Source organism: Magnolia sinica, chromosome 18 (assembly GCF_029962835.1).
Source record: "Magnolia sinica isolate HGM2019 chromosome 18, MsV1, whole genome shotgun sequence".
Classification (NCBI taxonomy): domain Eukaryota; kingdom Viridiplantae; phylum Streptophyta; class Magnoliopsida; order Magnoliales; family Magnoliaceae; genus Magnolia; species Magnolia sinica.
The window spans coordinates 25,973,084-26,000,668 of record NC_080590.1 but is presented as its reverse complement, the minus strand read 5'-3'; the positions used below and the strand labels follow the sequence as shown (position 1 = coordinate 26,000,668).

At 42.4% G+C, this 27,585-nt stretch overlaps 1 protein-coding gene across 1 annotated transcript; it reads left to right on the top strand.

The window, feature by feature from the left end:
* Positions 1 to 27,585, top strand: LOC131233456 (extensin-3-like). The gene is made up of 2 exons (XM_058230164.1): positions 1 to 85; positions 26,688 to 27,585. The coding sequence occupies exons 1-2, from the start codon at positions 21 to 23 to the stop codon at positions 27,379 to 27,381; spliced, it is 759 nt and encodes a 252-aa protein (XP_058086147.1). The 5' UTR covers positions 1 to 20; the 3' UTR covers positions 27,382 to 27,585.

Genomic DNA, 27,585 nt, shown 5'->3' with positions numbered 1-27,585 from the left:
ATAAAATATAAAAAATCAAGATGGGTTGTGCTGCATGGTTTCTCTTCCATGCATTCCTCCTCCTTGTAGCTGCAGTCCCTTCCTTTGGAGGAGAAAATCCTCCTCTCCATTTCCATAAACCACCACCCCCTCTCTTTCAGCACAACCTACCACCACCACCACCATTTCATCAAGATCATCACCGCCAATACCATTATGCTACTCCTCCCATTCACCATTCATCCCCACAATCACCACCTTATCATGCCCCACCTTTCTCAAAAACCCCACTTCCCAGAGTCCTTTATACACATGCCCCACCACCTCCCAACACCCTATATGGTTCACATGCCCCACCACTATATGGTTCACATGCCCCACCACCTCCCAACACCTTATATGGTTCACATGCCCCACCACCTCCCAACACCATATATGGTTCACATGCCCCACCACCTCTCAAAACCGCGTTGCTGCACCTCCCACCACCTCCTATTAGAGTTTCCCACTCTCGACCACCACCTCCTCCATCTCTCCATCTCCACCCACCTACCCATCTATATTCATCTCCTCCACCCCTCACCATTAGCTCCTCCACACCATCATCATCATCATCATTCACGTCGTGACCATCATCATCATCAACGGGATCGGTGGCTGCAGCAACATCAACAGTCTCTTTCTTTCTCTTTGTTCAGTTAGCTGATGTTACAACACTGTAGTTGCACTTTTCTTTTTTATTTCTTATGTAACTGTAGCTTTTTTCCTTTGGATTTGAACCACTTCCAATGAGAATGTTTTTTTCTTGGGCCCACTTCATCAAGAAGGGGTATTGGTTCTTGCCCTCGTACTTGTCGCGTGGAAGGTGTGATGGTCGATCCAAACCGTCCGTCTAATGTGTCCTACCCCTGGATGGCCTGTGGCCGCAAATCACACGGAATGGACAATGGGCTTGGACGGTGATAAGGAGACCTTAATGGTCCACGATTGTCGGTTCGTTTGACTTGTAGCCGTCTGCCAAGGACTGGTCCTGGTCCCACTAGTGGGAAGGGGAAGGTGGAAACGGATTGGCTACTCCCCCGGTGGCTGATGGTGGGTGCTCTGTGGGCCCCACCATGATGTATGTGCCTCATCCATGCCGTTCATCCATTTTTACAGATCATTTTAGGTTTGATCAAAAATATGAGAGGGATATAAATCTCAGGTGGACCACACCACAGGAAAACAATAGTCATTGGATATCCACCATTAAAATCCCCCTAAGGCCCACTATGCTGCTTATTTGACATCCAATATGTTTATTAGGTCTTACAGACCCAGTTGAAGGGAAAAAAATAAAGATCATCTTGATCCAAAACTTTTATGGCCTCCAAAAAGGTTTTAATGGTCCCGTTCATTCAACACTGTTTCGTAATGTGGTCGTTTTGAGATTGAGACATACCTCATTTTTCGTCTCATACCATAAAATGATATATAAAAATAGATGGACGGAATGGATGAAACACATACATCATGGTGGGGCTCATAGAGCACAGACCACCATCATGGCATGGGGGAGTAACGGAGTAGCTAGCCAATCCGTTTCCGGTATGATTGGTTGAGGGCGCGGATTAGGTACTACCCCGGCCCATGCAGAGCCCTTGGACAGGTTAAACATTTAGCCTTTGCATCGGTGGAGAGTGGTCACCTCAAAAGGCAAGATGACACATCAGTAAATGAAGGCGTTAGCCCACATTTGTAATCGGGTCTACGAAGAACCCCGAATGTCTCATCTTTTTTTCAACTTTCTGCTCATTTTCGAGGATGGATTTCCTTCGAAAGCCTTTTTCAGGAAGTTATTGCACAAGGATGTTGGGTGGGGTTCACAACCATTTTTTTTGGAAATCTACTCCATCCATTTGTTTTGAGATCTCATTTTAAGACAAAAGACCAACAATGAGATGGATCCAAAACTTGATTGGGCCACACCAAAGGAAAAATTGGGGAGAGACATACCTACCATTGAAACCTTCCTGGGCTCCACCTTGATGTTTATATGTCATCCAAACCGTTTATAAGGTCATTAACACTAGAATGAAATGGAAATACAAAAAATTTTACCCGAAACAAATCTTTTATGATCATAAGAATATTTCAACGATTCTCATTGAATCCTCGTTGTTTTCTCTCGTATGGCCCACTTGAGTTTTGAATCCACCTCATTTTTTGTATAATGTCATAAAATGAGATCTCAAAATAGATGAACGGAGTGAAATTTCCGCTAACATGGCGGTGGGCCCCACCCATCATCCTTGCACAAGGAGGAAATCTGCGTCCCCTTTTCCATTTCCCATTCAAGTGGGAAACGGATGGGCGTGGATTGGCTACTGACAGGTTGAGTACCGAAACTACTACTGAAGTTACGTCAGTAAGTTCTATAGTCCCACCATGACATAGGTTTGGTATACTCGCCGTCCATCCATATAGAGAGACCGTTTTAGAGTAAGATGCAAAAAATGTGTGACATCCATAAAAATGTTTTTTGATCAAGCTGATATTTGTGTTTTCCCTTCTTTAATGTCTTTGTTAACTTTTGAACAGGTTGGATTTCGAGAAAACATCATGGTGGGCCTTAGGAAGATTTCAATGGTGGACATCAATCTTCCCACTATTTTCTGTGTAGGGTCCACTAAAGCCTTGGATCTGCCTCATTCTCTAAATAATGCATTAAAATAATATCTTCAAATGGATGGACGTTGTGGATACAACACATACATCATAGTGGGGCCCGCATAACTTGGCCACGTTTCTTCGGTAGGGAGTCTCGCTACTCAACTTGTAAGCATCTAATCCGCATCCAAATATGATTGGCTACTCCCTGTGCCACTAGCCAATAACTAGTGGTTCGTATATGTTTCATCTATGCTATCCATCTATTTTTCTAGATCATTTTATGGTATGAGACCCAAAACGAGGTATATCCCAATCTCAAGTGAAACACCTTACAGGAAACAATGTTGAATGAATGTTGACCATTAAAAACTTTTTGGGGGCCATAAAAGTTTTGAATTAGGCTGATCTTTGTTTTTAGTTTCATTTGGGTCTTTATGACCTAATCATGGATATCAAATAAATAGTAGGCCTTGAGAGGATTTTAATAGTGGATATCCAATCACTATCATTTTCATATGGCATGGATGATCTACAAAAATAGATGGATGGGATGGATGAAACACATACGGTATTGGCTGGTGGCAGAGGGAGTAGCCAATCCATTTCCTACTTGAATGGAATAGGGGACGCGGATTTCCCTTTGCATGAAGTTTCTGCCCAAGGATGATGGGTGGGGCCTACCGCATGTTAGTGGGAATTCTACTCCATTCATCGGTTTTGAAATCTCATTTTACAATATTATACAAAAAAATAAAAAGGTGGATTCAAAACTCAAGTGGGCCATACGAGAGATAACAGTGGGGATTCGGTGAGGACCATTGAAGGTGATGTGGCTGTATGTACCAGACTTCGAATTTTTGCCCATCGTTCACTTAATTTTTCAGATTAGAATTTCATGCTTAGAATATTTTAAGTCATGTCAAGACAGCCGACTGCAACAACTAGACAAATAATCCGCTGTCCGAATCCTCTGTTTGTACCGACTAGAGATTTCCTGTTTTCCATTGGGCCACATCATCACTGCCCGCATTTACCAATGATGTCCAATCCCCCGTGTTTGATGTGATATGGCTAGCATGAGTTTTGTATATGCCTCATTTTTAGATTGAGCTGATGAACGGAGTGGAATAGGTCCACCAACACGCGGTGATGTGTTGATGTGTTGGGGGCTGTGGGGCAATCATCGCCATGCATTTGTTTTCTAGCTCATTTTAGCACTTGAAGCTAAAAATGAAAGAGATCGGAAGATTAACTGTACCACAACCCAGGAAACAGTGGAGATAATGACACCCACCGTTGAAACCTTTTTAGGGCCCACCGTAATGTTTATTTGTCATCCAACCTGTTGATAAGGTCTCTCAGACCAGGATGAAGGGTAAAGACAAATACAAGCCTAATCCAAAATTTTGTAAACCTAGCCAAGATTTTTTTTTTATGGTGGGTGTTCAATCTCCACCATTTCCTGTGGTGCAGTGTACTTAAGCCGCAGATCTGCTTTATTTTTTGCGTTCGGCCCTAAAATGAGGGGCAAAGCGTATAGAAGCATGGATATGAGGTATGATGAAGGGAAACAGATAAGTATCAGCTTTATCTAGAACTTCTATTACTGGCGACAAATTTTTAATGGTCAATCACCACTGTTCCTGTATTGTGGTCCACCTTAGATTTGGATCTTTTCATTTTTAGTCTCATGCTCTAAATTGTTTTGATATTGTATCAATGTATAATAATGGGCTTTGACAAGTACTTTTGACTTGTGTAAAAGCCGTAATTTTGTAGGATGAAGAATAAACTATGTCTCTTTTTTTTAAGTACTTTGCACCCCTGGCAAAATGTCTATGGTGGAGAAGATATACAATGCATTATCTCGGATATACGATCACCAACATTTAATCTTGACATTGTACACAAGCTATGTGAGACCTAATACTAAGGGGTTGTTTGGCACCGTGGATTTGAGGGGATTTCAAATCCCCTGGTTGTTTGGTAGCAAAAAGTAACGGGGGTTTCAAATTCAAGGGGTTTCAAATCCACTCAAATAGGGGGTTTCAAGTCCAAGGTGAGAACTTGGATTACACCTAAAAACCATTCAATAGTTGCATGTGCAATATGTTGTAAGACTTGTCCATTCTGTACCTTTTTTTATATCTATATGCATCATAATCGACGCTCTTAGCAAGACCTGTACTAACCATGCATAGTTCACAACCGACTGACCAAAACCCCAAGACCTCAAAGCTCATTTCATATCGATTGCCCCGTCGCCGTGGTCGTAGAGGTACCACCTGCATGTCTGTACAACGCTCCATTGGTGAGATATACCATGAAGAGTCATTTGTGTATCATGTGTGCATGGCGCCGTGCATTCCACTTCATATATATGTGGTGCAATACATGATCCCACACATGCACCATACCACACATGAGTGAGAGAATCTCTAGCCATGTGTATGATGTCACCATCCCACACCACACTCCTCTCATGTGTACCCCAAAGTTAACTCTTCTCCATACCACATTCTATGCATGACCTCATCATAGCATGACATCCCATGTCCCTTTAATGCACCATTAAGTCCTAATCACACACAAATTGCCATAATCCTAGCTTAAGAAAATCATAATCACATTAAATATCTAACATAACCACATTTTTAGCCATTTCTCTACAAATACCCTTCCCTTAATATCTTCACCATTTTCTAAAATAAGAGTGTGTGTGTGTGTGTGTGTGTGTGTGTGTGTGTGTGTGTGTGTGTGTGTGTGAGAGAGAGAGAGAGAGAGAGGTGATCTTGGTGGGCCATCAACCCCATCCCTTCCACCATCAACTCGATCGAGAGAGAGAGAGAGAGAGAGAGAGAGAGAGAGAGAGAGAGAGAGAGAGAGGTGATCTTGGTGGGCCATCAACCCCATCCCTTCCACCATCAACTCGATCAATCGAGCTCAACCATCTATCTTGATCATCAAAGTGAGTACACCCCATCACTTGTCTTTTGGTGTATTTATTTATTTATTTATTAGATGATGATTGAGGGACCCACTTGTAGTGGGCCCCACTATGATGTTTATATGCCATCCATTCCAATCAACAAATCTCTTACATGTGAGTAAAGGGAAGACAAAAGATCAGCTTATTCCAAAGCTTGTGTCGAACCCACTAACCGTCGGCCCCACCATGAGGTTTATTAGCCACCATTCAAACCTCTTCATGGCCATGGCTAGTTGCCATCTTTTTCTGATGAATATATAGCCAACCACCCCTTGAATGTCCATGGTGACAAATCTGGTGGTGGGCCATGCTTGTACACATGCGGCGTCTACCCTGGCATATGTGTTGTGTAATTACAACGTCCCTAGTTGGGGCCTTCTTTGATGTATATGCATCTGTCCCTACATTGTCCAGAAATCTCGATTGCCATGATTATACGTATGTCTGATCCACACCATCCATCTGCTGGTGGCCCACCGAGATGCCCACGACAAATCTACACAACCCATCTGTTTTGGTATACCATAATATAGCAAGGCACTAATATCCAAGCAGATCTAGATCTTAGGTGGGTCACACAAAACAGGAAACAGTAGGAATTGAACAGTACTTACCAGTCAAAACTTCCAGGGCCCCACCGTGCATATGTACTCCATCGAGGCCATCCAAGTCTTTCTCCCAATTCATCTGGGGACACGTGTTCCTAAATGCAACAGACCCAAAGTTCAGGTGGACCCCACCATAGGAGGCAGTGAGGGTAATAACACCCATCGTTGGATGTGCATGTGCATGTGCCCACCGTAATTCTTATTTGCCATCTAACCTATTGCAACAAAAAAAAAAAAAAAAAAAAGGGTGACAACAGCGGGATCTACGATCCCAGGACGTGACAGCCTGGTCACGTGTTGCTGGGGCCCACCGTGATGCACCTATTCCATACTCAAGCCATCCATCCAACGGTGGGACCCACTATATATGATGTAAAAGTTATATACACCATTCATCTATTTGTTAGCTCTTTAGAGCATTGAATGGATTAGATTCAATGCTCATGCGAACCCCACCATGATGTATCTGTTTTATCCTCACCATCCATGTGCTTTGCCATATCATTTTAGGCCGTGAGTTCAAAAATGAGTCAGATCGGACTCTCAGAGGGGCCGTGCCGAGAGAAACAATGAGGAATGACGTCTACCGCTGAAACCTTACTTAGGTTATATGTAAAATTTATTTTCTTAGCCCCCTAGGGGTTGTGGGACCCACTGGAGACTCCCACCATGTTGCTCGTGCTGCAAACCAAGTGGCCCTCCATTTTGACCAACAGGGCGGCCAATGGGCCTTGGTGGGCCAATTGGAAATGAGACAGGTTCAAGTTCAAGTGAATCACACCATGGGCAGCCATGGTTGGTAGGCCCACTATCTCTACAGTCCATGAGGCCCACTGTCGACTCTTGTCCCCATGTAGGAGAGACCCTTAGGAGGACCCCACATTTTGGGCACCAGAAACATCAGCGGGGCTTTGTGGGCCACCCAAAAAAAAAAAAGAAGTAGATGCACACCTCAATGGACCATGCCCACATGATAACAATAGTAATTGATCATTCACCATTAAAGACGTAGGGTTATCTAGTCATGTGAATTGTGATGTAGGGTTAGATTATAAAACTTGATGATAGCATGGCCCTTAATCCGGTATAGCATAACCCAAGCATATGGTCGATCCTTACATTATGCTCATCAATAAGGTGGAAGTGGGGACCACTAGACTATAAGTGATGTGACGAAACGTGGCCCTCGGCCTCTTAATCATGTGACACCAAATTTAGGTCAATGACCATAAGAAAAATGTGAGGCACTTGTAACCTAAAGACTTAGTGTAATGTAGTGTATACTTGTATTATATATAACTATTACTAGACCATGATAACTTATGATAATCGTATGTCCACTAAACAATTTAAAAATGTGGCATTGGTTGCCTAACCATATGAAAGCTTAATAAAGCAGATGCCACGTTATGTGAACCATGGTGTGATGAGAATAAGCAACCAAGTGATCTTGAATCTTTAATGATGGTAGGTAGATTGGCATTTGTGTGTCCACTCGATCATAGGAACTTATGATAATTGAGTGACCATGAGATGATCAAGACGTGATAATTGTGTGGTCACTTGGACTCATGAACTATATTAATTGTGTAGCTTCTCAAGCATGTGAACTTGAGATGTGTGCCGGTTTGACTGATTAGACCTAACTTGTTAATGATATGAGATTTCTTTTTGGTCCCTAATGATGTGTTCATTATGGCATTAGAATGGTGGGCTCGCCAGCCTTGAGGCTCACCTTAAGCAAATGCCTTGTGGGCCCATTGTGCCAGGCATATTGGGCATCTTGGTAAGTGTATGAGACTTCTTGTGATGTGTAGATGCCAAGTTGCATTTGTACCTTGTGAATGAATTATGATTGAACTCTTGAATAGACCAGCTGTGGAGATCAAATGGGTCACCCAACAAGCCAAAAGGTTATGATGTAGTGATCCACTAATAAGCCGATTCAAGTGTGGCGATGAACTAGGCCTTAGCCACTTGGAATGATAGCTAGACATGTTAAGGTGTTGGATTGCAATCGAACTATGCATGTTGTGATGACATGCATGTAGTAATTATGTGACGTGATACATGTGGTGATGATTATGTGTGTGTGTGGTTGGATGTGATGATTGTATGTGTATGGTAATGCTAGCTTATGTTCACATGCTTGGATGGTGATCAAGTAGACCGAAGGACTGAGTGGGTCACTGTATGTATTGCCTTGAGTCATAGAAAGTGCACTTAGCGCCGTGTGGTGGCGCGACACTTGAGCACCCACTTATCATAGGAATGATGAGGCGAACCACTTAACCTTTAACTGTAAATGAATATGTTGGTAATACGGCTTAGCTTTAGAGTAGCGATGGATCTTTACATGTGAAATTCATACATGTTATGGTATGTGCATATCCCCTGCACGTGTTTGATATACAGCTTGTTGTGATGACATTGTATGAGGTTTTGACCATGCGATTGGTATTGAGTGATGGATTGATCTTAGTTGTGTTATTGTGTGGCTGGTACACATTTGTGACGTGGAAGGTGTGGACACTTGCATAGCCCCATGATCATGAGGGACGATGCACATCGGACCACTATTTTTCCTAATTGGCACCGTGATCATTTTCTGTTGGTCTCGGGATATTCGTGCATATTGCATCTACATGCACATGTACATGTACATGCATCATGGATGAAGAGTGCATGGTGTACATGGCGTGGTCATGAAAAGATCATATGCATGTGGTAGAGGATATTGGTGCGTGGTGTACATGATGGAGTATGTACAGATGTTATCTAATCCGAGAGATTGCGGGCTTGGTCCCTGGGTTGAAGTCCCTAAAGCTCTCTTGATGCTGCATTGTTATTTATATTTAAGTTGATACTGATATTACACGTATATAATTTTCACGGTGAGTGTGGATTGTGGTTAGATGTGGTTGGCAGAGGAACCCGATTGGTATTATTGTTGCCTAGTATGCATATATGGCTTACATGCGTAGCATTGCTTGAGTACAATTATACTGCATAGCTTACTTGTGGATTATCATTGTATTTTGCATAACATCCTTGCGTGATGGATTGAACACCACAGCAACACCGTAGTTATATTGATGAGACCACCACAATGACATCGTGGTTGGTATTTGTGGACACTAGAAATTTGGGTTTCTTATACTAGGTCCCAGACTCTTGGGCGAAACTCCCTAAACCTCAAGTAGTAACCTCAAGCCTCATCATGAAGACTGGGCGAATACCATGGGTTATCTGGTGCCGAATACCACAGTAGGCCTGACTCCCGCCAATGCGGTTGGGTGAGAAGAGGTTTGGTCATGCCTAGCTGAAGAGTTAGAGCGAATGTGGTTGAGTTTGACCAGCTCCTAAAATGGGTCTGCTATCGGCGTGCTGGGTGGGTATTGGATGGATATAGGCCCTCCACTATAAGGCGGGTATGCAAGGCCTTTATTCGATAAGTTTCAGACTTGCTCTTAATACTTGGCCTCGGTGATTCCCAATGATGAAATTATATTGTGATGTAGATTTTTAGAAGAGGACTTGCAAGCCTGCATACGCTCGGCATACTTTTGCATATCATCTCTTACATTGCATCCTGCCTTCCTGGCTTCATGTAGCATTACATAGTCACCATGCTCCAGTTTGTGTACTCTGATATTTTGATTGTTACTGCATGCTTTGTACACTATGCACACACAAGCATACTTACTGGGCTTTTTAGCGTAAGCCTTTCTTTTCCCTTTTTTTTTCAGAGCATGAGTAGATTGAAAGACTTAGCTTTCTCGATGCATTGTATCTATTTTGTGATTTGACAATATTTACGTTGTGTACCTTTTGGAAAGCATTATACTTTTAACCGTCTAGATTTATAATGGAGACTGTTACTTAGTGTTGTGATCACAGATCATTATGCTCAGGTATTATAAATAAAATAAAAAATCATTCAATGAAAATTTTAGTAATATATATATATATATATATATGTTTCGAACATCTACCCCAACAGTCAGATGCACCATTCCATCGTGGGCCTAGGTCTTAAAAATCAAGTCAATTAGTGACGTACGTGGGCCACACCACATACAAAAGTTGAGAGGGGTTACCCTCCATTAAAACATTCATAATCATTTGTTGGGCCCACCGAGATGTGGTTCACAAATCCAGCTTATCCATTATGTGTGTCCCACTTGGCTGAGGGTTCAGACCAAGTTTCAGATGCATCCAAATTTCAGGTGGGCCCCACCAAGTGATTTTATATATTTTAGGTATGTCTTTACATGATTTTAGATGTTATGGCCCACCTAAGTTCTGTATATGGCTGATTTTTGGGATATCCCATAATTTAAAGGGGACGCATCAAATGCACGGTGTTGATGTTCGAAACGCATCACGGTGGGGCCCACACAACTCGACCTTATAGGACGTTAAAATCAGCTCGAGCGCATTGTACTTTTCCCTATATATATATATATATATATATATATATATATATATATATATATATATATATATATATATATATATATATATATATATCTTCCTTGTGGTGCACCGAACTCTGGACTTGGTGTATGGAAGCCGAGTGCCGGATTCGGGGCACTATGTAAGTTGTCCATTCCTGAATTTGGGGCGTGACATATGTGTGTCACCATACTATTGTTTTGTTGGGCATGTGGCCCACTAATGATATCCAAAAACAATTAGATTATCAATTGCATCATTATAACTACTTTAATATGATGATCAACACTGTCCAAACATCATCCATGTAAATCATCGGCTAAAAATTGTTGGTTAGTCACTCGGACATGATCATTTGCTTGTGGCCCATCCGAGACTTGGAATTTCATCATTTTCGAGCAACGCATATATTTTAGTGGGCTTATCACAACCATTGTGTTAAACATTACATATGTCACCAATTAGAGATATTAAAGTTGATTTAGTAATTAAATTCAAACCCCCATAAATATATAATGCATAGCTACTTTTGGATTAAAGTTTATTCCCAATCCATAGTACGAGGATTTCAAGTCCCGGGGGTTCTGAATCTAGAGGGTTCCAAATCCTCACTCCCAAACTGGCCCTAAGATATAGGCTATCCATTTTTCTACCCTAGGATCAAATATTTATAACCATCAAATGAAAGTAATTTTTGAGAGAAATGGGCAATCAGCACCCAGTTCACGCGACAAATGGGCCAAATTGATAATTGGACCAAGTGGACCTTTCTCTAATGTAATGAGGAATTGGACTTGGTGAGAGGGGTAAACACCAAGTTCAATAAGGTCCTGACACGACAAGATTCGATTGAGGCACATGCCATTATTATAGTTGAGGGCATGTAAGCATAGTTGAAAAACTCTTAAGTTCTATAAGGCTATGATGTGATGAGATGTGATCGGGCCACACAAAGCATATTTGAAATAGATGCCAAATGGGTACTACTTGCTTATCCCTAGCGAGGAACAAGTGTTCTAAAGGGCCACCGTGGTGTATGGATTGTATCCACATTGTCCATCCATTTTAGCCACATTATTTTAGGAAACAAGCCTAAAATTGAGGCAGCTCCAAGGTTTTAGTAGACTACAAGGTGATGATGAAGAACCTACCATTGGAAAATCATTCAGGGCATAGAAGTTTTTGGATCAAGATGATATCTGTGTTTTCCCTTCGTCAAGGTCAATAGACCTTATAAATAGGTTAGATGGCAATTAACCATCATGGTGGGTTCTAAGAAGGTTTCAATGGTAGGTGTCATTTTCGCGGCTGCTTCCTGTGGTGTGGTCCAGTTGAGCCTTGGATATGTCTCATTTTTTGGCTTATAACCTAAAATGATATGAAAAACTGGATGAACGGTGTGGATATAACTCATACGTCATAGTGTCCCCTTAGAATCCTTCATACATCATGGCCGCCCCTCTGGCAGGTTTGAAAGTGGACATCACGTTAGATGTGCTCAATGAAGCACGACACATGTGGGCTGGACCAATGAGAGTCCTCTAGGTCAAGGTGAGACTCCAAGTTTCCCTACTCTCTAGGGCTGTCAATGAGCCGGGCCTGTGGTTGGTCTCAGCCCAGATTTTGAACCGTTTGGCGCTGGCCTATTCAAGATTCTGATTATGTTAGGCCCGAGCCCGGTCCATTGACACCCCTATTAGCCCCTTCATTACATACTAAGTTAATTGAGTCAGGTGTATTGCGTAAACTCTGTTAGGCCCACCATAATTTATGTATTTTATCCCCTCCATCCATCCATTTTATTGGATAATTTTAGGCCTGAAACAAAAAATAAAGTATATCAAACATTAGATATACTTTAATTTTGGGCTTAGCTTCTAAGATGTGCTTGAAAAATAGATGGACGGCATGAATAAATCACATATATTCACTGTGAGCCCATCAGAGTTTACTCATTAGGATAAAAGCGTACACAATACTTACTCAGTATGCAATACAATTTCCTCATTGAATTCGGTTCTGTATAATCAACATCAAATACCTTTTTTTAGCCATCGATTGGATAAAGAGAAATTACCACTGTAGACCCCACCTTTTATCCAGCGTCTTTCATGAAGAATCCAAAAATTACCTTTCCAACTTAGACCTTGCACGTACGGACAGAGCATTTGAGGACGAAAATACCCCTACCCATAGCTACGGTTATAATCCGTGGCCGTAGGTCTACGGATGCGAAGAATCACTCTGAAAAGCAGGGTTATTTTCGTCCTCAAATGCTCTGTCCGTACGAAGGTAAGTTTTGGATCCTCCGTAAAAGACGCTGGATAAAAGGTCGGGTCTACGGTGGTAATTTTCTCTTGGATAAACGTGTGGCCCACTCCACCTAATGAGTGGGCCATTCTAGATAATGAACACGACCTTAAAAATATAAAACAATATGGACCCACTAATAGAGGTCTTCTTCTTCAGGGCCGGGAATAAATTGTAAGCTATTTGTGCAAAGAAGGTCATCAGTGTCAGTGTGGTGGTACACCTATTTATAATAAGTGAGGTCCCAGCCACACATCTAAACCTAAAATGGCCCAGCAATGAATAGGATTTCCAATTTAAAGTAGATGTTTTGGTCATCACCCATTTGAGGTGGGTCCTACAGGATTGAATGTGAATCAACAAAACGTGCGCCCTACTTGTACGATAATGGATGCAAAACGATAGTATTCACGTTGTATGCAACAGGACTATAATTGCCTGCACAAAGAAGTTTCCCATCATTTTCTTACACATCTCGAGGTTATTTCTTTTTTCGGGTATCTGATGACCTGCACCGGATGACCGTACAGCTTGTTTTGTATGGGAAGCAGATTGGCTAGTGTACCACACACCACCGAGGGAAGCGGATTGGCTGGTGCAGCAGCAAGTTATGTGGCTCTTATCACGAGGTATGTGTTATATCCAAACCGTCCATCCATTTAGCGAGCTCGTTTTTAAGGCTGGAGACAAAAAATAAGACAGATCTAATTATCAAGTGGACTACGCTGCAAAAAGCAGTGAGAGATTGAACATCTATCATTGAAACCCTTTTAGGGGCTACAGAAGTTTTGGATCAATATGAAATTTGTTTTCCCTCTTCGTCCAGGTCTTTGTGGCCTTATGAGCAGATTGGATTGAAAATAAACATTATCATGGGCCCTATAAATTTTTTAACAGTGAAAATCATTATCTTGCTGCTATTTGTGGTGTGGTCCAGTTAATCTTTGGATATGATTATTTTTTGAAACTCTAAAATTATCTCAAAAAATAGACGAACGACCTAGATATAATAAATACATTACTGTAAGGGTCACGTAACTTTGATGTCCTTTTTCCGTTGGTACAACTCAGAGCTCGAGGAGCATCAGCGCTCGCCTTCACCCGGCACATACCTACATCAGCCGTACAGCTGTGTGGTACACCAGCCCATCCGCTTCCACCACCAACCTGGCTGGTGTGAGTACGTGTCGTTTCAAGACGCGCACTGACGCTCGCGGAATGTCTAGTATACCGCACACACCAGCTATATGTCCGGTATAGATATGCGTCATGCCGAGACGGGACTGAGGCGCCTCGAGCTCCGATTTGCACAAATAGTTCAAACGATATCAAAGTTACGTGGGCCACAATTATATATTTATTATATTGATACCATTCCTCCATTTTTAGATATCATTTTAGAGAATTAGCAAAAAAATAAATTATATCCAAAGATCAAATGGACAACACTAGGTGCAAGGATAATGATTTTCATCGTTAAAAAATTCATAGGGCCACCTCAATGTTTATTTTCCACCCAATCTATTAACAAAGTTAAAAATATATGGACGAAGAGGAAAAACAAATTTCATATTGATACGATACTTTTATGACCTCAAAACGATTTCAATGGTAGACGTTCAATCCCCCACTGTTTTTTGAAGTGTGGTCCACCTTATCTTTAGATCTGTATTATTTTTTGGTTCAAGCATTAAGACGAGCTCGTCAAATGGATGGACGGTTTGGATATAATACATACCTCATGATTTAACCCACTGAACTTGCTGACGTTAATACATCAGCTTTATAGCTGTGTGTGGTACACCAACCAATCTACTTCGCTCGTGCGAGCTCCGAGTTGTACGAACAGTCAAAATGAGATCAAAGTAATGTGACCCCAACAATGATCTATTTATCATATCCACATCCTTCATCCATTTTCCAAGATCATTTTAGATCATGTGCCCAAATGATTCGTATTCAGGGATCAAATGAACCACGCCGAAAATAGAAGTGGGGACAATAGTTCTCACAAAAATTCGTAGGGCCTGTCATAATGTTTGTCTTCCATCTATTCTATTTATAAGGTCACACAAACCTAGATGAAGAGAAAAAACAAACGTCAAAACTTCTGTGACCCTAAAAGAATTTCAATGGTAGACGTTCAATTCCCTACTGGTTGTTACAGTGTGGTCTACTTGATCTTTGGATGTCTTATTTTTTAGTTCAAGCCTTATGACTAGCTCATCAAATAGACGAAAGTTTTAGATATAAGACATACCTCACAATCGGATCCACATAACTTGGTGACGTTAACACAATAACCAAATCCGTGGCATGTGGTACACTAGCTAATCCACTTCCTACCCAATTTAACAGATTTTACCGTAAAGAACTGATCCACCCACATGCAACTGTACCATAGCCTATGGTACTTCTTTCCATCATTACAGTACTTTATTAGTAAATTAGTACCGTATGTAGAGATGGGCACGAGACTACTCAATCCAGCTAACTCAACCTGCCCAACTCAACTTGAACCGAGTGGGTGAGCCGGTCCAAACCAAGTAGGCTTCACCCAATCCGAACTCAAACCGAGTCGAGTTCGAGTTACCGAGTAACTCGACCCAACTCAACCCGAAACTCAATTCGGTTAGACTTGACTCAATCCAAAACCCGACTCAACTTGGGTTTGGGTATATATATATATATATATAATTATTTTAAAAAAATGCCCTAATTTCTAACATCTCTAACCCTACCTGCCATACCTTACCCCAACCCGACCCCAAACTCTCTCTCTCCCTCCCTCATCCTCCTCTTCCAAGCCTGGTAACCACCCACCACCATCACCCTCCTCCTCCTCCTCCTCTCTCTCCTCTCCACTCCCTCCCTCCCTCATCCTCCTCTTCCAAGCCCGACAACCACCCACCACCATCACCCTCCTCCTCCTCATCCTCTCTCTCTCCTCTCCACTCCCTCCTTCCCTCATCTCTCAATCCAACTCGGTGCCAACTCGACCCGACTTGGTACTTCTGACCGGATCGAACCTGGTCCGGATCAATCCAGGCCTGACCAAACTTGAATTGAGTCAGGCATGCTGGACTTGGTATTGAGTCGAACTGAGTTCAAGTTATGCATATTTCAAAAACCAGATCGTGTCGAGTCAGCCCTAACTCGGTCCGACTCGACTTGATGCCCAGCTCTAACCATATGCAAGCTACATGCCCCACCCCCTTCGCGAAGACTACCTTTTTTTCCGAAGGGACCCAAATTAATACTACTCCCACCCTACGAACGAACAGAGGCTCAGCGGGGCCAACATTATGTATGGGTTTTATCCACACTGTCCATCCATTTTTTTCTAATCATTTTGGGATACAAGCTCAAAAATGACGTCGATCCAAGGCTCAAGTGGACCACAATTATTGGTGATAATGACACCACATTTGAAAACCTTCCTGAGGCCCACCGTAATGGTTAACCACCATCCAACCTATTCATGAGGTTACGGAGACCATTGAAAACACATATTAGCTTGATCCAAAACTTGTGTGCCCCTTAAAATATTTTCAATAGTAGATATTTAATCTTGGCTATGTAGTTCACTTAAGGGAGAGGATTGGGGAGTAACTCAAGTAAAATATGTGGGGCGGCCATTTACTCTATCCATTTTATCGTATAATTTCAGGGATTTGGCCAAAGAATGAATCATATACAAAGGTCTACAGGACTTCATCATAGAAAATGTGTGAATTGAATGTCTACCATTGAAAAATTCTCGGCGATTACATAAGTTTTAGATGAAGCTGAAATTTGTATTTTCCCTGAAATTTGTATTTTCCCTTCATCAATGTATGTGTGATCTTATAAACAAGTTTCAAGACAAATAAATATTACAGTGAGCCTTAAGAAGGTTTCAACTATGGAAATCATTATTTACCTCGTGTTCTGGTCAAATTAAGCTTTAGATATGATTCAATTTTAAGTTCAACCCCTAAAATGATCTGGAAAAACGGATGGACATCATGGATAAATTATATACATTCACGCGTGTAGGTGGGCCCAATAGAGCTACCTAGTACTGAGTACGCAATCCAATTTTCCATGTGTGCCTTGGAGCTGTCTTCTTTTTTTTTTTTTTGGAAATGAAAATGAATGGACAGTGTATATAAAACCCATATTGACTTTTTGACGGTTCAGATGTCACATACACGTGTGTAGGTGGATGCCATCTAGAGGAGCGCATCGAGTCGAGTATCGGATTGGGTCCAGCTTGACTGGATCCGATTTTTCAAGAACCTGACCTCGAACTCGATCCAATTTGGGACCGAGTCCAGCAGGGCTGACTTGATCCGATCCAAATCCTTGATGGCTTGATCTGAACCGAGTCCGACTCGGTCTAGGAAATCGAATCGAGTCGGATCGAGTTGAGTTTAGGGAGAGAGAGGGAGAGAAAGAAGGAGAGAAAGAAGATGTGGGAAACCGGGAGAGAAAGGAGGAGAGAAGGAAGGAGAGGAGGAAAATCGGGAGAGAAAGAGGGAGAGAAAGGAGGAGAGATGGGTGGGTACGGCGCCTCCTTCAGGTAGAGAAAGAGGAGAGTTAGGGTTCATAGAACCCTATTTTCGGATCCCGGCACCCATTCACCAGGTTGATCCTGGGATACTACAAGGAGGATTTCAAATCATCGGTCGATTCATAATGAGCATAACAAAAGCATAACCTACAAACAATAAACCACAAGAACACCATCACAAAATCCACTATGATCAAAAACTTTTGAGTACAATGCGTCTGAAAGGGAAATACAATATAGCGAAAGTAACAAAACTCCAGAAGCTCGACTGCACACTCCAACTGCAGTGAGACTATGGCTGCGACTACATCCTCACCTGCACGCATCAATCGTGCATAAGCTTATAGAAAGCTTAGAGGGTAGTGTAAGTATGTGCGCAATATAAGCTTGCTCAAAATGCAAGGTCAGAGTAATACAGAATCATGGTGATGAGCACATGAATGCAATCAGCTGTACCAAGGCTATGCGGTACAAGATATGAATGCTATCGGCCATAACACGGCCATGCGATGCGAGATACAACTCAAGCATGCCAATCCTCATCATGTATCAGTACAGTTCTCATTCTGGATAATCAGGGGTTCAATATACTCCAAATGGCACTGTCGCTCTCCTAGCCGCGATCCAAGTGAGCGTAAGAAACCTCACTATCCGCCTGGCAAATAGTCGTCAATACCTATCCTAAGCACGTCGATAGCGGACCCATTCGCGAGTGGTCAAACTCGGCCTAGTATTGCCCCCTACCCTCGGGCGAGTAAGGCCACACCCTTTCCAACCGACCACGACACGGTGGGAGACGCGGCCTCCTGGTATTCGGCCCTCGTGCGCTCATATATCCACTCGGTCTCGACATTGGAGTCATCCTCTGTACCATCGGGTTTAGGAATTTTCACCCGGGGACATCTATGGCTCCCGTATCTAGAACCAAATATTTCCGGTATCAAACCCTGCCATCCACGATGTGTCTCTGGAGGCCATCCACGATGTCGCTAGGGCATACGGTAACTACAATCACACAAATGCAAGTGTATGAGTCATACGACCATCATGCAACAATTCTGCGTGTACCATGCACTTATATGGGGCGACTCCGCCTATCAGGGAGCCCATAAACAGTCTGCCCAAAGGCATATGCTATGATCGGTCACTCCTTATATCAGGCATACATATGATGCGAATGATCATGATTCATGGACCTATACTAAACATGAATAAAGAGATGGGCTCTGTGCATAACGGAAATGGGCCTAGACGGCCTACTCACCACAAGTATGGGCCTATTAGTGGGCCTTAGGGAGAGTTATAATGCGGACATTTAACCAACATTATCCATTCAATGTGGACGTTAAACCAGCATTGCTCCCAAGGCGTGGCCCGTTACAAAATCATCATATATACCATGGTGGAATTACACTACAAGCATGGGCCTATCAGTGGGCCTTATGTATGACGTATTGGGCCTTGACCTATGGGCCTCTAGTACATCAAATGGGCCTCATACATGGATCTCGCATATACATCACAATGGGCCTCAATGACGGGCCAAAATTACATCAACATGGGCCTAGTCACACGGGCCTTGCATACATCACAGAGGGCTTATGCAATTTAAGGTGGGCCTCAATAATGGGCCTAAAAAAATTTTCAAGATGATTGGATGATTTGGATGAAACACACGTATCATGGTGGGGCCCACACTAAAGGAGGGTGTGGATTACAATACATATATAAGTGGGTCCCGTGTGGGGCCTACCATAATGTTTATTTTCCATTCAACACATTGATAAGGTCACTTAGACTTGGGGCCACAGTAATGTTTATTTTCCACCCCAACCTGGCCCTTGAAATGTTTATTTTCTACCCAACCGGGCTCATTGTAATGTTTATTTGCCATCCAACTGTTCATATGGTCACTTGGACTCTTAAGGCCCACCGTAATATTTATTTTCTACCCGACCTTTTGATAAGGTCACACGTGACTGGGCCCACATTAATGTATATTTGCCACACATCCCGTTCGAAAGGGTCACGTGCACTGGGTAGGGCCCACCGGTGGGCCCACTGTAATGTTTATTTACATCCACGCTGTGATGTTCATTTGCCATCTAAACCGTTCATGGGGTCATGGTTTGGGGGCCCACCGTGATGTTATCCACAGATCCAACCCACTCATTATGTGTGTCCCACTGGACTAACGGTCAGACCAAATTTCAACAACATCCAAAACTCGGTAGGCCCCGCCAAAGGATTTTATGTGTCTTAGGCATGTCTTCTCACGTTTTTAGATGGTGTGGCCCGTCGAGTTCCGTTTATGGCTGATTTTTGGGGTGGACGGTGGTCCATGGGGAGCCATCAAATGCATGGTGTGATGGACGAAACGCATCAAGGTGGGGCCACGTTGAGCCGTGAGGGCCTTGCTCGTCGTCCTGTCGAGCCAGTAGCGCGCACTGCGCGTTCGCTGCGGCCAGCTGCTCGGCTTCTTTGTTTTTTTTTTTTGAAAATTTATTTTTCTGCGATTTTTCAGTGGGGCCCGCTTGAGTTGCAACACCATTAGTCCCTGTGGCTCTATACAAATCCATAGAGTCCAATATTGGGCATTTTTGGACATGAGGAGCATCCGGGAGTAAATCAAAGGTAGGAAACTTGTTCGCTATCTTATGGCCCACCATAATGTGGATTAAGATCATTTTTCGGCTCAACGCCTAAAATGATCCTGGGAAATAGGATGGTCGGCTTGGATTGCATAAAAACATCAAGGTGGGGCTGCATGAGTGGCCCACCTCTCCCTTCTCTTTGGCTAGCTTTGTAGTACACTCCCTTGCCATAGTTAACACTTCACTATTGCCAACGTCCAGCGTCCAGGGACGCTGCACGGCATAGATAAACACATTGTTGTGGTGGGTCCCACGTAGATGTGGCCCACCAACATATATGCATATAATATATATATTATATTATATATATAATACATATTATATTATATATATTATATAAAATATAACATATATATATATAAATGCATTGGGTCCATCCAAACAATGGATGGTGTGGATCATCACCTGCAATAGAGTGGGCCACACCGTCTGATGTAGATGGATGGGGTAGATGTAACACATATTGGTGGGATCCACACCATTACAAAGAAAGAGAGAGGGAGATAGAGAGAGAGATATACAGTGAGATAGAAGAACCCCGCCACTATGGGCCCTCTTGATTAAATCACATACATCCAAATGGGTCCCACCAATAAGTGGGCCCTAAAATTTAAAATAATGGCAAATCACCCACCTCGTTGGCCTCCTTCTTGATCCCTTGGCTTCAAATGCACCTTGCCTATGCCTTGGATGGTGGATGATGGGGTTTGGATGGTGTGGATGAGAGATGAGAGGGTGTAGATAGAAGATGAGAAGGTGGATCACACTTGGGAGGGAGAGGAAAGCTTGGACGTTTGAGAGTTGCTTGGAGATTTGAGAAATGAGAGAGAGAGAGAGGTGATAAGGATGGGTGAGGTGTGATGGGTGATGGGTTGGGTTGAAATTTTGTAAAAGTGGTATGGTTGTGGTTGAAATTTGAAAAAGAGGAATGATGAGGTGGAAAGAGAGTAGACTTTTGGAAAAAGAGGGAATGTGTTGATGTACTTGAGGTAAGGCTTGCATTAATGGTTGATTAATGGGACTAATTGTAGAGATTCCCTCGAAATTCGTAACGCGCGGTGTTTCTTCGGAATAAACGCAGATCAGCATCTTCTTGCCTGGGTATCGATTCGGTGCGCAAGTCACGGCATTAGAACCGCGGCGACGACGCGGTCACCAAGACATAGGTTTTAGATCGAGCCGATGTCGGTGTGCGGGACCTGGCTTAAGATCGCGCGCAAACGTCGAATACGATGCGAAGGTTGCCGAAATTTGACCGGAAGGACCGCGGAAGCCAATGGAACGGTACGGACTAGGACACGGGTCTTACGGCTCTACCGGCGCCTCCTTCGGGTAGAGAAAGAGGGGTTAGGGTTCGTTCGGTTTGGGATAAGTAGAGAGATGGGTAGTAAAAAGTAAAAAATATATGTAAAAACCTTATATATATAGGACATGACCGAATCGGGTCGGATCGGTTTGGATCGGATCCATTCTAATCAAATTTCGGATTGGATCGGTCTGGATTGACCACGATCTGAACTCGATCTGATGTACAATCAGATCTAAGTGGTCCTACTCGATCTAGGCCTTCGATTCAGTTCGAATCAAGTCAAATTCGCCAGATCAGGGCAGATTCTGCCCAACTCTAATGCCAACACAAACTTCCATTTCAGTGTGAAGATTCCTCTCCGCTAAAAATTTTCCAAATTACGGTAAAGGTCAGATTTAGTAGTCTACCAATTCAGGTGACTCTCCAGGCTGCCATTGATGCAGCTTGAGACGATGGGACCCCACTTATTTTTAGGGTTTCAGTACAATGTGGTGGCCCACTGGACGGCTCCCATGTGCGGCCTGGTTCTGGTGTGAGATGTCACGAGTATTAAAGATCAGGCCATCCATTACGAGTGATCACTATCAAGATTCCATGTACCAAAAATCAGGCCAGCACTTAATGAAGTGAGCCAAACACGTTGAATTTGGGCCTTTTTTTTTTTTTTATAACGCTCATTTTCCTAGTACACGGTTAACGTGTCTGATCAGCACACGAACGTTATTTTTGTTGCATGCCATGTTTACACTGTACATCATGAACGGCCCAGATCTCCGACACGCGTACCTGGTTTTAATTTCTGCACCCTCCCAAGAAGGGCCACTGGCGCAGTCAGAACCTTTCATTAACTCACGTACAAAGCAAGGTTGATCTGACAATTTCAGGTCCCGTCATTTTCACCAATAAGTGACGCCATCTGAAATTTGGACTCCGGTCCGGCCCCTGCCTCAGCCAACACCGTGCGGCTCTGACCGTGGGGCCATCTTGATGTATTTGTAGTATATCCACGCCGTCCATCCGTTTTTCTAGATTATTTTAATGCATGAGCCTAAAAATAAAGCACCTATATAGATATCTCTCAGGTGGACCATACTACAGGAAACGGTGGTGATTAAACGGTCACCATTAAAGCCTATACACCATCTGCTTCATTTATGGACCCATAGAATAAAATGAGCTGGAAAAACGGGTGGACGGCATGGATATACTATACATACATCAATGTGGGGCCCACAGTCAGGGCTGCACCGTGTTTAGCATGCATGTACATCAATCTCAACCTTCCAGATCTTGGAAGATCCTTTGGACATCGTATTTTGGCTTCTTCTATAATTGCCTGTGGACCGCTGGTGTAATTTCTTTATTAAGATGCTTTATCCGGTGATAGAAGTCATTTATTCTAATCGCACCAGTTTTACAAAATCAACGCATGAAAATTACAATAAACACAACCGAGGGTTGTATGGTTAGTCCACAAAATTGACATTTATTGGACAATCGAACTTCAAATTTAGTCCATTGTTTTCCTTTCTTAACCATTCATCAGATGGTCACTAATTGAATGGTGAGGATTGTTTGGTTACATGCCTACGCGCCATACACAAAAGGGACCTAAGATTTGGATGGCCGACATTGATAAACAAGTAGACCATGTGCTGTGGATGGGGTGCTACAAAAGTAGACAAGACGGGGGACGCGGATTGCGCCCTACACCTGCCAGGATACTGTCAGGGCGAAGCAGATTGCATACCGAAGTAGACTATCGGGGCCACCGGATTTATGTATTTTATGCAATCTTTTATCTATTTTACCAGGTAATTTTAATTATTGTCCAATCCATTTCACATGTTGAGTGAGACAAGAAAAAAAAAAAAAAAACATATCCAAAGTAAGTGGACCACACCACATTAAATAGTATGAAGTGTATGTCTGCTATTGAAATATTCTAAGGCATGTTTGGGAGTGTGGATATAAAATCCTGGATTTGAAATCCTTTTGTTGTGTTTGGCACCATAAATTGAGAATGAACTTTAATCCAAGAGTAGCTATATTCATAGTATATTGGTAGGGGTTTGAATTTAATTACTAAATCAACTTTAATATATCTAATTAGTGAACTTATGTAACTTTTGACAAAATGGTTATAATAAGCCCACTAAAATATATACTTTTCCAAAAAATGATGAAATTCCAAGTGTCGAATGGGCCACAAACACAAGATCATGTCCAAGTGAGTAATCAATGATTTTTAACCGTTGATTTACATGGACAATGTTTGTTTGGACGATGTTGATCATCATATTAAAGTAATTAATGTTGATGTCATTAATAATCTAATTGTTCTTGGATATCATTAATGGGTCATGTGCCAATAGAATAATAGTATGGTGACACACATGTTACACATGCAATTATTGAAATGATTTTAGGTGTAATCTAAGCTCTCATCATGGATTTCATACTCCCTTTTTGAGGGGATTTGAAACCCCAGTTACCTTAGGGCTTGTTTGGGAGCGTGGATTTGGAACCCCCAAGATTTGAAATCCTCTCGTGTGCTTGACGCCCTGGAGTGTGAATAAACTTTAATCCAAAAGTAGTTATGCATAGTATATTTATAGGAGTTTGAATTTAATTATTAAATTAACTTTATTATCTCTAATTAATGAGATAAGTAGTTTTTAACACAATGCTTGTGATAAGCCTTTGAAATATATGCTTTGCTCAAAAATGATGAAATTCCAAGTCTCGGATGGGCCACAAGCACGAGATCATGTCTAAGTGACTAATCAACAATTTTTAATGATTGATTTACATGGACAATGTTTGGACGGTGATCATCATTATTGGGTCATGTGCCCAATAGAATGATAGTATAATGACACACATGTTACACCGGCAACTAATGAAATAATTTCAGGTGTAATCCAAGCTCTCAAAGTGGATTTCAAACCCCTTCAACGAGGGGATTTGAAACCCCCGGTTACTTTATGATGCCAAACAACTAGGGGATTTGAAACCCCCTCAAATCCCCTCGAATCCACGATGCCAAACGACCCCTTAGGATGCCAAACGACTGGGTGATTTGAAACCCCAACAAATCCTCCCAAATCCATGGTGCCAAACGACCCCTTAAGGCCAATGAAGTTTTGGATCAAGTTGATGTTTGTGATTTTCCTTCATCTATGTTTGTGCGGTCTTAAGAACAACTTGGATGACAGATAAACATTATTGTGCATCTTAGGAAGGTTTTCAATTGTGGAAATCATTTTCTCCCATGTTTCCTTTGGTGTGGACCATTTGAGATTTGGATATCCTTTAATTTTGGGCTCAACGTATAAACTGAGCTAGAAAAATGGATGGAAACTATGGACAAACCAAATACATTGATGGTGGGCCCAATAGAATTTATTGAGTACAATAATAGGCACCGAGTAACTCATATGCAATCTGATTTTGGGGAAAGGCTCCGTGGTATACACCATGATGTATGTGTGTTTATCCACGCCGTTCATCCATTTTGCAAAGGGCCTCTTTGGGAGTGTGGATTTGGAACCCCTTGGATAGGAACCCTTGGATTTGGAATTCTCTTATTGTGTTTGACACCTGGATTCATAAACCTTTCAAGATTTGAAATCCTCTTGTTGTATTTGGCGCTTGGATTCATAATCTGTTATAATCCAAAAGTAGCTATGCATACTATATTTACAAATGTTTAATTTTAATTACTAAATCAACTTTAACATCTCTAACGTTTGGTACAACGGTTCTAATAAGCTCGTTGAAATATTTAGTTTGCCTAAAAATAATGAAATTTCAAGTTGCAGATGGGCTACAAGCACAAAATCACATGCATCCGAGTTACTAACCAATAATTTTTATTCATTAATTTCATGAAAAATATTTGAACAGCACAAATCATTATATTAAAGTAATTATAGTGATGCAATTGATAAATGATATCATCAGTGGGCTATGTGCCCAATAGATTAACAGACTAAATGACACACATGTTAGACATGCAACTCTTGGAATTTTAGATGTAATCTAAGCTTTAACCTTAGATTTAAAACTCCTGGATTCCAAACCCCAATCCCCTCAACCCCCATCCCAAGGTTCAAGTGGACTATTGAAACCTTTCCTGGGCCTACTTTGATAGTTATTTACTGTCAACCTATTCATTAAGGTAACATGGACCGGGATGAAAGGAAAACACAAATCTAAGCTCGATAAAAACTTATACAACTCTGAAAAGGTTTCTAATAAACCAGCATTGAATACCCACAAATAATATCAAAAAAAAAATAAAAAATGAATGCACTGCACAGATAGAACAAATATATTACTGCGGGTTACGTCGATCCAAACCATCTAAATCTTAAGCCATCACGATGGTCTATTTCCCGAAAAACACACTAACAGAGAGATCTAAACCATCACTTGATGGAATCAAGTTCATTGATCCAAAAGCAACGGTTGAATTCGATAGTTAAGCGAATGACCACCGTCTTAAAATAGTGGTCAACGACACAGTAGCCCTGTTAAATAGGAGTGGTGCGCCCTGTCAGGCCTACACAAAAACCGGCAGCCGATGACGCGGATTTCCTGCGAAAGCCTTTCGCGTCTGGCGCGCGCGTCTCAGATTCCATCATTGATGCTGCTCACTGGGTCCCACATGATGATATTTTCTGATGATGTGAACCGTCCATGTTCTATTTTACTCCTCATGCATCTGCAGGCACGAATCATTACATCTTGTTCAGCAAATGTGGGTCATTTTGACCACGTTCTGAACCACGAATTCCACGGGCTCTTCTTATGATTGGCCCACTAGCAAAAGATAGCCACGTGTGTATAATCTTATCAGTCTGAGGAGTGAGATGTCTATCACCGAATGAGTGTGATACTTTTCCATTTATACTCTTCCGATTAAAGGCAAGGATCATCCCAACAAAATAACACTGATGGACCTACTGAACGAACGGTTCTGATCTTGTTTATGGTGTGTGGCAATGGCACAAAGGCTACATCCTTCACTCCTCTCTCTATAAATAGAGAAGAGCTTTTCCAGCTATAGGAGCAGATGAAAGGACCCAAAAAAAAATAAATTCAAGATGGGTTGTGCTGGATGGTTTCTCTTCCATGCATTCCTCCTTGTGGCTGCAGTCCCTTCCTTGGGAGGAGAAAATCCTCCTCCTCTCCATTTCCATAAACCACCACCCCCTCTCTTTCAGCACAACCTACCACCACCACCTCCACCATTTCATCAACACCATCACCATCATCATCACCATCATCACCACCACTACCAATATGCTACACCTCCCATTCACCATCCATCACCACCTTATCATGCCCCACCTTTCTCAAAAACCCCACTTCCCAAAACCCCTTATACACATGCCCCACCTCCCAAAACTCCTTATCCCCATGGCCCACCTCCCCAAACCATCCATTTACATCCACCACCCCCAAGAACCCCTTATGCACATGGCCCACCTCCAAAAACCCCTTGTTCACATTCCCCACCACCTCCCAAAACCATCCATCAACATCTGCCACCTCCCAAAGCCCCTTATACACATGCCCCACCACCTCCCAAAACCCCTCATGCCTCACCACTTCCCAAAATCCCACCACCTCCCAAAACTGCATTGCTACACCTCCCACCACCGCCACCTCCTATTAGAGTTTCCCACTCTCCACCACATCTAGGACGTTTCAGGCCTCGACGTGGGCCCCCTCCACCTTCATCCTCACCAAACATCCATATGTCCCCACCTCCTCCGTTACGACCACCACCTCCTCCATCTCTCCATCTCCATCCACCTACCCATCTATACTTATCTCCTCTACCCCCTCACCATTAGCTCCTCCATGCCATCCTCATCATCATTCACGACGTGACCATTATCATCATCAACGGGATCGGTAGCTGCGGCAATATCAACACTGTCTTTCTTTCTCTTTGTTCAGTCAGCTGATGTTACTACTCTGTAGTTGCACTTTTCTTTTTACTTGTTATATGTAACTGTAGCTTTTTTCCTATGGATTTGAGCCACTTGCAATGAGAA